General features: G+C 38.5%; 1 protein-coding gene across 2 annotated transcripts in view; it reads left to right on the top strand.

Moving 5' to 3' along the window:
- PARG (poly(ADP-ribose) glycohydrolase) overlaps window positions 1-16,923 on the top strand; it is a 111,434-nt gene that overhangs the window by 57,942 nt on the left and 36,569 nt on the right. For both annotated transcript variants that reach the window (XM_005900605.3, XM_070364592.1), the window contains exons 10-12: window positions 1,165-1,244; window positions 5,000-5,060; window positions 10,395-10,470. In XM_005900605.3, the coding sequence (XP_005900667.1) occupies window positions 1,165-1,244; window positions 5,000-5,060; window positions 10,395-10,470 (217 nt within the window). The remainder of the gene's footprint in view (window positions 1-1,164; window positions 1,245-4,999; window positions 5,061-10,394; window positions 10,471-16,923) is intronic.

The raw sequence follows: 16,923 nt of genomic DNA, 5'->3' as shown, positions 1-16,923 counted from the left end.
CATAGACACTCAAACTATTATTTAACGTTACTTAGATTTCAGATTTGGTTAAAATGCTCTCTGATATTTAGCATTCTTTTCAGGAAATAAGGGTTTATATAAATTGTTTTCTCAGAAATTGACCCTGAATAAAGAATTTCAGATCATTGAAAACAGGATTATTTGACATCTGCATTTCCTTCCCTTTTCCTAATTCATTTCATTTGCTCAATAGGATTTTCTCATAGAATTAACTTTTCCCTCTCTGCATAGTTACATAAGCTTGTTTTTCTAACCATGGAAAATTTTACCCATTTCGGCACTTATTAAAGTGAACTTTTACTTGAAGGGTTTCTGGTTTTAAAGCAAGAGTATGTGACTAGAGGCAGATGACTAATACTTCATCATTTATAGCCAGAGAATTTCTTTATGATTTTTGAATACCTTTGTGAAGCTAGCTGTTGTGCCTGAAAGCATGCATCTGTGTTGGAAATCTTTTGGTGAGCTACTTACTCAGGTCATAGACTTCCAAAGCCTTGCTTTGCTTTCCTCAGGATAAATTGCATTATGTGTTACCAATAACAGTGCCACATCATTTCAAAGAAAACTAAATTAAGTTGTGCAAGTCCAGGTTGCTGGAAGCCGGATGACATGGGGTGGCCAGTGTTTCGGTTACCATACAAAGGGCATATCTGTTTAATCACCACGGATCGATCAGTCTGCCAGTATCCTGTCATACCTGCTTGCTGTTGTCATAGCTGCCCCCCACCGCCAAGCAGTCTTTTGGATTTTTTTCCTGATACCATTTTGTTCAATCATGTAATGACCTAGTAATATTATGGCCAATAATATTTGCCGTGGGGGAAATGAGCATTAACTCCTTGGCCTGATTGTCTTTAGGGGACAGATGGTGCTTTCTCCCCGCAGGAAGACAGACTGGAGGAACGTGGTTGTTACAGAGTGCCATCTGATTTGAACGACTTTGAGGAAGCCTGCTTCTCATCGCTTTCAGGCCTCTCCAGATGCTGTTTGAGTCCAGACAATTTCCCAGTTTTCTGTCGTTCCAGAATCGTCTTCTGGAATAATTACTTCTTTTGTTTTGGTAGAAATATAGATTTAGTTTTTTGTGAATCATTAAGGCATTTAAAATCATCTTTACCCTCTTTTATTTCTGGTCTCTTTCAGGTTGTTTGAAGGACGTTCATCAAGGAAACCAGAGAAGCTTAAAACGCTCTTCTGCTACTTTAGAAGAGTCACAGAGAAAAGTACATTCCTTTCATTCTTGTAATTTTTATCACTGATGGGGACAGTTCAGGCAGGTCAAAAACATCGTGTTCAAAGTACACTTTCCTGCCCAAACCACATTAAAACTAGTAATGCAATATTATAACCTAAACTTTATGCATATGTTGTGTGCATACGTAAATGTGTACTGTAAACGTGTGGGTTTTACATACTCGGAAATTAGACCAGCATAACATAAGGTAATGGATGTTCATGAATTAGTACTTTCAAAAGAAAGTATATTGACTGGGAGATACATTTGGGTATTCTTTATTTAAAGAAACACTGACTGGTATAATTGGTTTATTTGCAGAGGCTACCGGTTCATTGCCTTCCTGCAGCCCTCTCGTTTGTGCCTCCTTTGTGCCCTTATGAGGTTCTTGTAAAACAGTGTTTGTGCTTCGAGTTCACGTCTTGTCTTCCTCTGTAGGACCTTGAGCATCTTGTTTTCCCGGAGGCTAATCATAGCACTTGAGATCGCAGTGGTGAATGTCTAGGCAACACTGGTAGTGACCAGCTCATAACGGATTGGTGTTGCCACTCTTACCCTAGGAGCTGGGGTGACCACAGACAAGTCTTTTTTAACATCTCTAAACGGCTGTTTCCTCATCTGTAAAATAAAAGAATAATGATAATTTACTTCATAGGGTAGTTAAGTATTAATAATTTACTTCATAGGGTAGTTAAGTATTAATGAGAAGTTACATGCTTAATAAATGTCAGCTATTATCGTGGGTACCCTTTCCTGCAAATAATTAGAAGTTTGCTATTGTTAAGTAGAGCAGGTTAACTCTGTTCCAGTGAAATGAGTTCTTTTTAGTTCTGGTCTTCCCAGTTGTGCGATTGTCTTAAAGTATTATGAATTATTAATGTCACTGAATAATGTAATAATTATAATATTACTGAATTATTTTAAGGTCATTTTTCTCATACCCTTCCCTTAGTAAGTTATCTCACATCATAGTGTACCTAGGATTTTTTTCCTTTTGAATGTATTGCTGTTGGGCATGGTTCAGAGTTGAGGAAAAGAAATCAGTGATCAGGATTTTGATATTTTGGGGACAAATTCACAGGCTCCTTTAATAGTGGGCTATTTATTTCTTAGCTTATCACTTTTACTTTTGTGCCCTGTACTGAATGAAATAGTCAGGAAAGAAAGTGAAGCTTCACTAGGGCTTATGAGACGTAAAACTGAGTTAAAATTTATACTAATTTGTTAGAAAAGTAAGTATATTTTTTGCTATTGTAAATCTAAACAAAATGAATACCATTACTATATCTTAATAATTTGAAGTTTATTTTTCTGTCCCTGAAGTCAAATCATGCATGTCTGCTCTAAAAGCCAACTTGCCTTTCCAAATTTTAGGATTTATTATTTGAGGGAAAAAGCTAAAATTTTGTTTTTTCAGCTAGAAATTTATAAATCATTATAAATATTGGGAATTAGGCTGAAAAAATAAATGATAATTAGACATTTTATTTTCTGACTTTTTCACTGTACATGGTAATTTGGTTCTTTGTAGAAATATGGTATGATATGCTACAGGTTTTTAGGATGTGAAGCTACAGACTTAAGAAGGAAATACTAGGTAGAATAAAAGAGAGGTTTGCAATTTAATAATTATATATAAAGTTCTGGAGTTCTACTGAATAGAACCTATAGAAACCTATTTAAAGTGCCATATTTCATCAACTCTAGGACATGATCTATGACAAGAAGTTTCAGTATATTGTATACCACTAAGAATGAAAAACACTCAGGCTGAGGAAGTTGCAAGAGATCTCTCCCAAAGCTGGGACACCAGAGATCTGTACCTTTAGCCTAAGGATAAGTGAGAGATTCACTTTGCCATGCAGAAAGCTGACAGCCAAGAAACTGCAGGTGTCAGCCTCGGTGGAGAGGGCACCCAAAAACTCTTCCCCGAGAATACGAACCTTGAGCTTCAAGTCTGGGACCTGAGGTCTTATTACCAGGGTGATCCGTAGAAGCCTGCAACAGAAGGTTTAATTCAGACCAATGTCAAGTTGGTGGTGTTCCCAGAAGGTGGCAGAAGCAGATGTTCATCTTCTTTGGAAAAATTCAGCTTTGATACAGACCAGTAGCAGTGGCTAGATACCTTTGACTATGTGAGGTATATTCGTAGTTTCAGAAACTTAATATATGAAAATATGCTTTTTAGAATTGATAAAATGCAGTTCCATCAAGACCAATGTTTTAGGGTTGTCAGTCTATATAATTATAGTGAGGCTCTTGAGACTGAATGATTTTAAACAGCTTTCTGAATTATTTTCAATATAATTTTAGATAAAACTAGCTTATAAATGGAGTATTTATACAAAGTGATGACTCGTATGTAGTATATACTGTGAGTTTATTAAGAGAAATATTTGATTAACCAAAATAATGTATTCTGGTATAAAAGATGCCTTTTTATGAAGGAAAGGTAATAGGCATGTTCTCAAGGGTTTCTTGGGGGGGTTATTAATATATATCTAAAGAGTCATATTCTTGTGCCTTTTCTCTTGCTTTGTCAGAAATGTTCATTTTTTAAAATTCCCTTGGTCTCTCCTAGGATACATGAGGGCCATTTAATGTTCTTATTTTTCTGCTAAATTACTGAATGATGATACAGACTTTAGTCTCCTATTACTAGAGTCCCTGCTCTAGTGTTTGAATTATGTGACTTGTGGATTTTAACCACGCTAGCCATTTGTCTTAGAGGAACTTAGACATCTAGAGAATATTTTGTAGCTCGTGTTAACAAAGTTCCGTTTTCTACTGTAACTGCCCCATGTGGTTTTTGAGGTGTTGCTGGTTGTGGCTGAGAGCACGGAAATGTGGAGTCGCCCAGAGGAGTGAGAGGACGGCCGGCCTTTGCCTGGGGCCCCACCGGCATTGTCACTGACAGTTCCTGACATCTCTCTCTCTGCTTAAGAGCATTCTTTTTTTAAACAGAAATGGCCTGGCCTTCTTAGTTTGTTCTTTGATTTGAATCAAACAAATTACTTCTGGCCAGCTGATTTATTTGTTGCTTTTGCCACTAGTTAAAAAAAAAAAGTAAACCTACCAAAGAAGGATCTTATCCTCTAAAATTTACTGCATTTGATCCTCTCATGTCTATTGCTCCTTGAAAACCATGTCATCACTCTTCTGTAACCTCTTAGAATACAGTAATTCTTCCTTCTGGCTAAGACGCCTTATAAATAGAGCAACTGCATACCGTCTAAGCCCTGAATTTAGCTGTGTCACCTCAAAGTACGTGCCAACAATTTTCTTTTTTAATCTTAGACATATTTATTATAAAACGCATAAATGTATTGACATTCACCAGTCCATAGGTTTAGGGTTAAGACTTTTTTTTTTAAAGGACACTACAGATTAAAATTCCGTTTGTCTTTGTTGTGTAAACTGTATCCAGTATGGTCTGCCCCCCACCGGTTTTTTTAAAGTATGTGCAGTTTGGAAAACTTAACCGAAAAGCTCCAGCACTCACATCCTACCCTTGTGCTGTTATGTGTGTAGTTTGTGCCTTAGGGAGGGCTTACTATTTTGTAGAAAGAATTCCTACTGTAAGGATATTATTTTAAATCAACCTTCTCTTGTATTCCAACACTAGGCTTAGTATTTCCTGACTAGTTTTATAGCCTTTGTTAGACCCATTCTTTTACTAAATATATAGTCTTTTCAAACTCAAAACTTATTTTGGATGTGTTTCTCTTTTTATTGCTTTTGTAGAACCCACTGGGTTGGTGACATTTACAAGACAGAGTCTTGAAGATTTTCCAGAGTGGGAAAGGTAATAATAATGTAAATCTCTGTAATCTTAGCATTAGGACTCTTTCACCATGAGAGGATTCAGTTTTATAGCCCCTGAAAAGATAGTCTTCCAGCCTCTTGATTGCCCTAGGACCAGGGAGTTTCTTCTTAAAAGATGACAGCTCTCATCGTTAGAAAGGTCATGCCTTTTGAATCAGTCTGCAGCCCTTTCACTTCTACTCTTTTGCCTTAGTTTTGTCTTCTGAAACAAAGTCCTATTTAGAATTAGGAGTTTTCTGTGAAAGACACTAATATTAAACACCAGTATCTAATATTCCTCCTTACCCTCGGTTTTATAGCTAGTGTTGGTATTTTATGGCTTTTCTTTCTGGAGGACAAGATTAGTGCATTTTTAAAATTAAAGTGTAAATTGTACTTATTTAGAATTTGTCTGAGTGACAAAGAATCTTGGAGTTTGGCTGTCCACCTGTGTGTTTGTGTTTGTCGCTCAGTTGTGTCCGACTCTTTACTACCCTATGGACTGTAGCCCACCAGGCTCTCCTCTGTCCATGGGATTCTCCAGGTAGGAATAGTGAAGAGGGTAGCTATTTCCTTCTCCACGGGATCTTCCTGACCCAGGGAAAGAACCCGAGTCTCCTGCATTGCAGGCAGATCCTTTACCATCCAAAGAATTTACCATCAGAGAATTGGCAATTTTGTAGAAGTTTCTAATTGCCTAGGGTTTTTTTCCTTATATGTGCTAAGGATAATAGTAACCAATGTGAGTTGATTCAGATTTGTAAGTTCCTTAGTGCCCCGAAATAGTTGTAACCTGGAACAAATCCCCAGAGCACTTAAAGCAGAATGGGCCTACTTTCTCAGTGCATGTGAGGACATGATCTGACATACTAAAGGCATAGTTCGGATATGCATTCATGTTAACCAGTGCCTCTTCATTTTCACTTTCTAATGATTTTTATCATAGTTTGTAATTGTTTTGTTTGGAATTAATGATGAAAGGCAATTAGTTATTGTTCAAGGAATTAAGTTGAAAAGGTATATATGCTTAGATGACTTTCCTGTGTTTTCATCCATCAAAGATGTTTATTTGTGAGGTGAAAGAAAAACAGACTTAATTCAGGAGGCTGACTGCATGGCTGAGATGATATTATTATAGCAGAGGGAAATGGAAAAGATTAAGCAACCAAAAGAAAGACAAAAACAAGAACAAAATTGAGTCAGAAAGGAAGAGCCATGTACAGCATTTTGGAATCATAGCATATTAGAGATAAAAGGGACCCAGGAAGTCATCTGATCCAGCTGCCTACTAAAAACAGTCAACTCTGTAATACCTATAGCAGACAGAGACTAGGTAGCCTGGGGATGGGAAATCCACTGTCGGACTGCACCCTTCCCACTGTGGGCTGCTTGTGTTATTATCCGATACTTTAAGTCATTGAAAAAGTCTGTCTTCCAGAAATCCCCTACCATGCCAAATCCCATTCCTGGTTCTTCTTTCTGGAGCTACAGTAAATCTGATTTTCTTTCACATTTGACCTTCCTTCATGTATCTTAATGTTTTCTTGATCCACCCCCCACCTCTAACAATGCACATAAGTACATATTAAACTACTCATTTCACATGTAGTATGGATTGTAAACCCTTTAAACTCTGCTCTTAACATACCCTAAGCAATTGGCCCTTAAAATATGGTGCCTAGAACTAAAAGTAACAATCTGCTGTGTTATCTGCCCAGAGTAGAGTACAGAAGGTTGCTTTTCTTAGCTCTTTTATTAGTCTCTAATAGGAATACATGTTTTATTCATGTCGCTTTGGTGTAGGTTTTATAGATCTTTCAGAGGAGTTGTTTTTAATTTAGCTCAGAATCTCTCCTCTGCCTCTTGGTTTGTTTGGCACTAATGTCAAAGGGCACCTGTTTGTACACCATCTGGGAGTGAAGGGATTGGTGAGGTTGCTGTGTCCATAAGATAATTCTGCCCCTTAAGGAAGATCCAGACAGTCCCCTTAACCTAGATAGGCAGAATTTAACTTGATACTTTTCAAACTTTTTTTTTTTTTTTTCATTGATCTCTTGTTTTAGTTGCTTCATAAGTGAGTTGGAGAATGTAATTAAAATTCATCTCCGAGATTCCACAGAACCAGAAACATGCATTCACTTGAAGAGAGAGGATGAGGAAGAGATAAGGACTGTTTGGTTTTCCCAAGAGTACAGGGCTAAATGGGTGCCAGGAAGCTAGAGGCTTTTCTGAGTTCCAAACTTCTGGCATTATAGTTAACCCTGTGATTATCAATAAATATCTTAGTGCTGCTGCTAAGTCGCTTCAGTCGTGTCTGACTCTGTGCAACCCCATAGACGGCAGCCCACCAGGCTCCCTCATCCCTGGGATTCTCCAGGCAAGAACACTGGAGTAGGTTGCCATTTCCTTCTCCAATGCATGAAAGTGAAAAGTGAAGGTGAAGTCGCTCAGTCGTGTCCGACTCTTCGCAACCCCATGGCCTGCAGCCCACCAGGCTCCTCCGTCCATGGGATTCTCCAGGCAAGAGTACTGGAGTGGGGTGCCATTGCCTTCTCCGAAATATCTTAGTAGGCTTAATTAATCACAGAGAACCAGAATAATATTCCTGGGGCAGTGGTGTGAAGAATTTGCTGGGGACAGAAGGGGAAACCTATTAGGAAGTTGAAGGATGCTTATTAAAAAAAACTAGTTTCTAGCAATTTCGTAATTTTATTGAGAATCACAGAGAATAGTTGACAACAGATGAGATTTCTGGATCATGCTTCTTTACCTTTTCCATAGTATCCTCAGAGATGATCTCCCTTGGAATAAAATAGCTAGGAAAGGAGGATTTCTCCCCCCTTCCAAAAGGAAACTAAAAAGAATCAAACTTACGGTACTAACTTTCTCCAAGAGATTTGGGAAGTAATTTTTCTAAACATATAGTTGACCTTAGGCTTTCTGGATTCAGATCTTTGTTGCTTCATTTACTAGTATTAGGTTACTTAAATGCTTATTGTACTTTTGTTTCCTCATCTGTAGAAGGGAGATAGTAATAGGGATGTTGTGAAGATTAAATGAGTACAGATGAAGCTTTTAGAACTACAATGAATAACCCAGATTGGAGCCTTACTAGAAAGATATTTGGACTCATTGATACCAGGATGAAAGCAAATCCCAATAAATAAATAGAGCTTCCCAGCTGAATTGTTTTATTTTTTTTTTAATGTAATTGTTCTAAAAATATGCAAGTCCCCTCCAAAAAGTTTATGCCATGCTATGAAAGGGGTTTATATCTGTTACATTCTGTTGAATTCTATTATGGTTTATTTATTTTTATTCAGTAAATAATCAGGAGAAAAAAAATCTAAGAAAAATGTCATCATCAACTGCTATTAGTAAAAAGGAATTTTTAATATTAGTTTTATGTGACACAGGAACCTTTATGAGGAAATGAAGACCCAAAGAAACAGATCTAGGTCTTTTTATGCTAGGTTTGGTGAAGAGTAGACAGTCATGCAGGAATACGGTGTGTGAAAAAGCATGGGGTGACTATAGCACACTGCAGGGAACAGCGCGGTCTGCTTGTTAGAATTCTTCTTGGCATTTCTTTGTCTTCAGAGATAAGAATGCTCCTTTCTTCCAGGCATAGGTAGTGTCCCTCACGTGAGAGTGTTACGGCTTGTTTCACACAAGAAGGATGCGAGGGGTAGGAAGTCAGAGTGACCTTTCTGCTTCTGCCATTTTCTCAAACTTCTTCAGCTTAAAATATTCAATATGCCAGGGTGCCAAATTTGGGGGTAGTTTATCTGAACCCTATATTCACCTTAGTGACCATGGTTTATGAAAAGGAAAGAAAATAATTGTGACTTACAGGTACTATGCTTACCTTATCAGTTTCAAAAAATACCATAGATCAGGATTTCTGTAGGAGTTCTGTAGCATGTCATTAAGACACCTCCCTACACACACACACACACACACACACACACACACACAATTTCCAAACTAGTGAAAATAGAGCCCCTCTGAGCATCGTATATAATTTTTGGGGTCACTTTTTTCTGTATTTTTCCTTAGGTTGCCAACTCTAGCATAATAATAACATTTCTTAGATCCTGAGTTTTAAAAACATTTTGAGAAATTTTTCAACTTTTAAAAAAGGAGAAACTTAAACTGGTACAGCCACTGTGGAAAATAGTATGGTGGTTTCTCAAAAAACTAAAAATAGAACTACTGTATCACCCAGTAATTCCACTCCTGGGTATATATCCAAAAGAAGCCAAAAGCTTATTTGAAAAGACACATGCACCCTCATGTTCATAGCATGTTCACAGTTGCCAGGATACAGAAACAACCCAGTGTCCATCAGGAAATGATGGGTAAAGAAGCTGTGATACGCACATGCACGCACACACAATGGAATACTACTCAGTCATAACAAAGAACAAAATCTGGCCCTTTGAAGCAGCATGGATGGATTTGGAGGGCATTATGTTGAGAAGTGAAATAAGTCAGACAAAGACAAATACTGTATCATATCAGTTATATGTGGAATCTAAAAAATACAATAAACTCCTGGATATAACAAAGAAGAAGCTGACTCACAGATACAGAGAATAAACTCGTGGTGACCAGTGATGGCAGGGGTAGGGTGGGGAGTTGAACATACAAACTGTTGGATGTTAGATAGGCCCAAGGATGTTACAACGTGGGAAATATAGTCAATATTTTTTAATAACTGTAAATAGAAAGTAACCTTTAAAAATTGTATAAAAATATTTTTTAAAAAATAAAAGGGGAGAAACTGGTATTTTGTAGGGGCAAACCAGTTTTCAAAACAGTATATGATCCCATTTTAATTTAGATATGTATATTTATATACTGAAAAGAAAAATTGGGGGAGACTATCCCAGGAATGTGAAGAGAAAGCATCTATTTCCGACTTTTGAGATTTGGAATAGTTTCAGTTTTCTTTTCTAGTTAACCTGTGTTGTCAGACTTTTCTATAGTGAAATACTTACCATTAAAAAAATAAATGAGGGGGAGAGGGTGGGGAGATTTGGGAGAATGGCATTGAAACATGTATAATATCATGTATGAAACGAGTCGCCAGTCCAGGTTCGATGCACGGTACTGGATGCTTGGGGCGGGTGCACTGGGACGACCCAGAGGGAGGGTAGGGGAGGGAGGAGGGAGGAGGGTTCAGGATGGGGAACGAGGGTGTACCTGTGGCGGATTCAGTTCGATATTTGGCAAAACTAATACCATATTGTAAAGTTTAAAAATAAAATTAAATTAAAAAAAAAAAGATTCAAAAAATAAATAAATGAGGAAATATCTTTTTCAATCATAGATGTGAAAAACTCTTGACTCGACTGCATGTCACTTACGAAGGTACCATAGAAGGAGACGGCCAGGGCATGCTGCAGGTAGGCGAATCGCCGTGGTTGGGGGCGGGAGGAGACTCTTGTCAGGCTTCTGCCCGCGAAGGAAATTTGAAAAGCTGTTTATTTTCTTCTAAGTTGATTTAATGCAAACAAGCATAATAGCAGAATGGAGAAAACCACCGACCAGATCACCGTGACAGCCGTGGTAATGCTGTTATCCGCGGATGTTCCTTCTCTGTATCTTACGTGTGCCTCTTTAAAAAGCCTTTGACAGAAAATCCCAAGATCTGGACAACGTCAGGCCTCTTGGTTCAGACACAGATTGTAAATTGACAGTGGAGGAAGTTCCCAGGGTATAGTCTTGACAAGCTGTCACCAGACAGTTGTGTTCTTTTTTCTTTAAAGGCTCTTGCTCTGCCCTAAATAATGACCAGCTTGAGATGTTTTTCTGCCACCAGCCTTGTTTGGGTCTAGGAGGCAGACATCTAAAGCTGATGGATAAGAAAGTCCTCTCCCATATGTGATAGTTTCAGTTGTGAGCCAAACACGCTTGCTGTCTCACTTGCTGACTCTTGAGGTCCTGTTTCAGAGCAGGTAATTTTGTCCATCTCTCAGTTTTTATTATTCTATGTCACTGCCATTACTTAAAAATATATTTTTGGAAAAAGGAGTTAACAAATAAAACGTTTTGTGTATCTAGCTTTAAATTGTTGTAACACCTAACCCAAACATGTGCTTTCCTTTTGCTTTATAGTGATCTTTAAAAAAAAAAAAATCACTAATCAGAGATGAAATGTTTGTGTTTTATCTTATTTATGAGAGCATTGTAATCCTGATTTTCTTTGAAAGAAACTTGTACACCATTTCATTTATACTGAGAAGAGCTGATTTTTCTTCAGAGCCTTATGTTTATATAGGGTTAGAAGTTAAATAACGCAGTTATTAAATAATGGACAGTTTGTTTGAATGTGGACTATTTTTTAAAATATTTATTATAAAATGACCTGACTGATTTCCATTTGGCTAGTTATTTCATGCATATGCTTTAGGTAGGTGCCTACATTCTTTTTAGAATGACCTTTTATTTAGACATATTTGTATTTAATATTTTCAAAGAGGCAGACTGTATTTTGTTTTAAATCACCTTCATCCAGTGATGAAGATTATAGACTAAAACACTTAGGATAACTGAATTAATTTTCGTCCGGTACTTAAGTTTTTCTAGAATTTGTGTTTAATAAGTCCCTTTGCTTCTATATAATAAAGCAATAATTTTGAAATAGGGCTAAAATTTGTTTTGAATGACTCACTTTTTCCCCCACATTTCCATCTTCACGAGGTTCTTACCTGCATTAACATCTTGGATTAACTGAGGGAGGCTTAATACACATGGAATAAACAAAGCTACTGCTTGTTAGCACCACAGGAATGCTGACCTTTCCTTCCAGTACAATTCAGCAAGGAGTTATTCAGCAACATTCAAGGCTGAGATTCTCCCCACTTCCTTGGAATGTATTATAGATGAAATGTGAAACCTTGGTGATTAAAAGAATACCATAAAGGTTTCTATTTATTTTTCTCCCTACCAATGCCATGTATCCCCAGGAGATCAGGGAATATTGTATTGCGGTGCTCTAAAGCTCCTGGTGTAGCGTATAAATTACATTATGCTGAATGGCAACAACAACAAAACCTCTCTAAGGAGTGTTATCATTTCTCTCTTTTCATCAAGTTATAATTCAGAAACTAAGTAAGCTGAACAAGTAGCTTTAAAGTAAAGTGAGTTGGAAAAAGGCTAAAAATAAAGAAACACTCATGTGCTTGTTTTCATGTACTGGAACAGGTTTCTCACCTATAATAGAGAGCCGTTAATTAAGAACTTTTTTAAGTAGTAGAAACTTTGATTTTCTAAAAGATTCCTGCTTTCAGAGGCATACTGAGTTTAGTGTATTTGTTTCTGTGCATCCCTTTTAAGTAATAAATGTTGGCCTTTTATTCAAAGAATGAACAATAGCATGCGCATTAACTATATTTCGTTTATCATTTTCAAGTACGGTATAGATTGAATAGAGTTTATCTTTTAAATTTAGTTATGTATCTTGTTCCAGTAACAATTAAGTTTAGCTGATCTCAGACCTTCTTTGTTTCTCATTTCTATTCTGAGTACCATGATATTTAGCCAATCTCTCAGTTTTCAAGAGCTGTTCATTTTATTTCTTTGCTGGGTCTCATTTCCCTCCCACTGACCTGTTCGAAGGCCTAGGAGTGCTTGTCTAAACTATTCAGTATTTACCTAACCAGTCTTTCTGCTCTTACTTTTCCAGTTCATTCCTTAAACTCTGGTCTAAATTATCTTCCTAAAACACAGATACAGTTGTTCTTTTTCTTAGAATCTTTCTCAGAATCTTCAGAATTAGGTGTAAATTTCTTGGCCCCCAGACCAGCTCATTACCAACTTGAACTCTCCACATACTGCACTTTGCAGACAGGCGAAGGCGAAGGACTCTGCTTACCATTCTATTCATACAGCTCTTTGCACGTGGTTTCCCCATGTCCTTGTGCAGTGATTCCTTCAGCCTAAACGCCAGGACATTCTCAATGGAGTGCTGCATCCTTTGTAACGCTCCCCTGTTCTCCCCATGCTCCACTTCGAGTTAATTGTATTATTTCGGAAGTAAAAATACATCCTAATAGGTTCTTTGATAATCATCTTATCATTCTAACTATGTGCCTGACTTCCATCTAGACTATAACTGCTATGAAATCAGGAACCACGTCTTATTCATCTTTGTATTCCATAGTTCTCAGCATGTTTCATTAATATTTGAATTGAACAGTTTAAGCAATGAGTGACCCAATGTATAAAGACTTTATGTGTAGTAGGTAACTATTTCTAATCAGTAGACTAGTTTAATGAAAATTATTTTTCTATATCAGCTAAAGTTTTAATTTCGATTCATTATGCCAGAATATAAACCCAAATCTATATGATTCACTGTGGTGACTTATTTCAAAAATTTGTCCAGTCATATTTTTCAGTATTTTCTAAGTTCTTGTGTAATGAAAGAAGACTACTTTATCTTCTTCTGATTTCTCTCTTTTCACATGTATTTCTACACGTCAGAAGATTCATATTCTTGGGAATTTCCTGGTGGTCCTGTGGCTTCCACACTCTCAATGCAGGAGACCTGGGTTTGATCCCAGGTCAGGGAGCTGAATTCCACATGCTGTAGCTAAGACCCAGTGCAGCAAAATAAATAAATAATAAATATTTTAAAATTCATATTCTTGTTTCACTTTTGTAAGATAGGCCTCACAGTACCGTTTCATATAATTGCTTTAAAGAATACAAGTTTTAAGAAATCTTACACGATAGTCTGAAAGTATATGTGAAATCATAGGAAATCTTTGTATTCATCTTTGCACCCTGTTTTTGGCACCGACCTCCTAAAACCCTGTGATCTCCTGAGAGGTGAGAGCACTGGGAATCCCTTTCGTTCTAATATTTGGTCTCTGACCCCAGTTCCTAACTAAGAGTGTCTGAATCCCTTGAAATTTCCCAGTATGTCTTTTGTTCTAATAACACAACTCTTGGTGGGCTCCTGGGTACCTTCAGTATGCAGTCTGGGCACCAGAAAGACTAAGCCATGATTATAAGTTTGGGACTTTCTGCCCCACCTCCCATCCTCTGGGAAAGCGAGAGGAACTAGAGACTCAGTTAATGATTGGTCATGCGAATGTGTTGAAGGCTTCCATAAAAATTTTCGAAGTACAGGATGTGGAGAGCGTTGGCATTGGTGAATGTGTGGAAGTACTGGGAGAAGACTTGCCTGGAAAGGGTGTGGAATCTCTGTGCCCCTCCCGTGTGCCTTGCCCTGGTATCTACATCCGGCTGTTCATCTGTGTGTGTGCTTAGTCGCTCAGTCACGTCTGACTCTTTGCAACCCCATGGCCTGTAGCCTGCCAGATTCCTCTGTCCATGGGGATTCTCCAGGCAAGAATACTGGAGTGGGTTGCCATGCCCTCCTCCAGGGGAGGAGGGATCCACCCAGGATCAAACCCTGTTCTCCCATGTTGCAGGCAGATTCTTTTCCATCTTAGCTACCATGGAAGCCCTGTTCATCTGTATCCTTTACAATAAATCAGTAAGTGAAAGTGTTACCCTGAATTCTGTGAGCTATTCTAGCAAGTCATCAAACCTTGGAAGGGGGTAATGGGAACTCTAATTAATAGCTGGTGAATTAGAAGTACTGGTGTCAGTCTGTGGCTTGAAATTGGCATCTAAACTGGGGCAGTCTTGTAGGACTGAATCCTTAGCCTGTGGGATCATTCACTGACTCCTGGTAGAGAGTGTCAGAACTGAATTGGATTGTAGGACATCCAGCTGGTTGTTGCAGAATTGTGGGAAATCCATGCATCTGATGTCAGAAGTGTCGTGAGTGTGGTAGTAGTGTGACAGTAAAGAAGAGACCCAGGAGTGAGTTCTTCCTATACAGTATAGAAGTCTCTGTTACATTACTTACTGAATTCTGGATTTTTCATTGTATATGACTGTGTATGTACACAAGTTTGGTGTGTATGTGTAATCTCAGTTTAGTTCAGTCGCTCAGTCATGTCCGACTCTTTGTGACCCCATGGACTGCAGCACACCAGGCTTCCCTGTCCACCAACTCCCGGAGTTTACTCAAACTCATGTCCATTGAGTTGGTGATGCCATCCAACAATCTCATCCTCTGTCGTCCCTTCTCCTCCCATCTTCGATTTTCCCCAGCATCAGGGTCTTTTCCAATGAGTCAGTTCTTTGCATCAGTTGGCCAAAGTACTGGAGTTTCAGCTTTAGCATCAGTCCTTCCAGTGAATATTCAGGACTGATTTCCTTTAAGATTGACTGGTTAGATCTCCTTGCAGTCCAAGGGACTCTCAAGAGTCTTCTCCAACCCCACAGTTCAGAAGCACCAATTCTTCGGTGCTCAGCTTTCTTTATAGTCCAACTCTCACATCCATACATGACCACTGGAAAAACCATAGCTTTGACTAGATGGACCTTTGTTGGTAATGTCTCTGCTTTTTAATATGCTGTCTAGGTTGGTCAAAGCTTTTCTTCCAAGGAGCAAGCGTCTTTTAATTTCATGGCTGCAGTCACCATCTGCAGTGATTTTGGAGCCCCCAAAAATAAAGTCTGACACTGTTTCCCCATCTATTTCCCATGAAGTGATGGGACCAGATGCCATGATCTTCGTTTTCTGATTGTTGAGTTTTAAGCCAACTTTTTCACTCTCCTCTTTCACTTTCATCAGAGGCTCTTTAGTTCTTCTTTGCTTTCTGCCATAAGGGTGGTATCATCTGCATATCTGAGGTTATTGATATTTCTCCCGGCAATCTTGATTCCAGCTTGTGCTTCCTCCAGCCCAGCATATCTCATGATGTACTCTGCATATAAGTTAAATAAGGGTGACAATATACAGCCTTGACGTACTCCTTTCCTGATTTGGAACCAGCCTGTTGTTCCATGTCCAGTTCTAACGGTTGCTTCCTGACCTGCACACAGAACTCCTCAAACAGAATAAGACAGAGTTAGAAGCCATTTCTTACATGTTGCCCCATAGAGCCTGGCATACTGTTGGGGACAATAGTAAGTTTAAGACAAATAATCCTGGCAGGCTGAGTTTGCTTTCTCTCATTGTTGTTCAGTTGCCAAGTCATATCCAACTCTTCGCAACCCCGTGGACTGCAGCAAGCCGGGCTTCCCTGTCCTTCTCTGTCTCCTGGAGTTCACCTTCTCTTGAGGATTGTCCAACCCACCCACCTTTATTAGTAGGAACCTGGGGATCCCGTCATGGTGCTCCATGGAAAACTTACATGTAATTTTAAACTAAACTTCAAGTATTAATTTCTGGTTAAACTAAATTTTTTTTATCTTCATTTTTCCTCCCTTAGGTGTATTAAAACAAAAAGTTTGTAATATTTATGCAGTTTGGGGCTTGTGATTAAATTTAGAAGGAAGAAATCTTTGTCCCTTAAAAAGTTATTATACTGTGTATAATAGAGTATAATAGGTTCATCCTAGAGCCTATTATACAGGGTGAACTAAGTCAGAAAAAGAAAAACAAGTGTCATACACTAACACATATACATGGAATTTAGAAAGATGGTCCTGATGAAATTATTTGCAGGGCACCAGTGGAAACGTCCTCTGTCCATGGGATTTTCCAGGCAAGAGTACTGGAGCGGGGTGCCATCGCCTTCTCCGAGTGGAAAAGCAGACATAGAGAACAGACTTATGGACTCGGGTGGAGGGTGGGCAGGAAGGAGAGGGTGGGGTATATGGAGAAAGTAACAGGGAAGCTTATATTACCATATGTAAAATAGATAGCCAGTGGGAATTTGCTGTGTGGCTCAGGGAATTCAAACCAGGGCTCTGTAGACTAGAGAGGTGGGGTGGGGAGGGAGGTGAGAGGGCAGTTCAAGAGGGAGGGGCCATATGTATACCTATGG

The sequence above is a fragment of the Bos mutus genome, chromosome 28 (genome assembly GCF_027580195.1).
Source record: "Bos mutus isolate GX-2022 chromosome 28, NWIPB_WYAK_1.1, whole genome shotgun sequence".
NCBI lineage: Eukaryota > Metazoa > Chordata > Mammalia > Artiodactyla > Bovidae > Bos > Bos mutus.
This window is presented reverse-complemented; position numbering and strand designations above follow the sequence as displayed.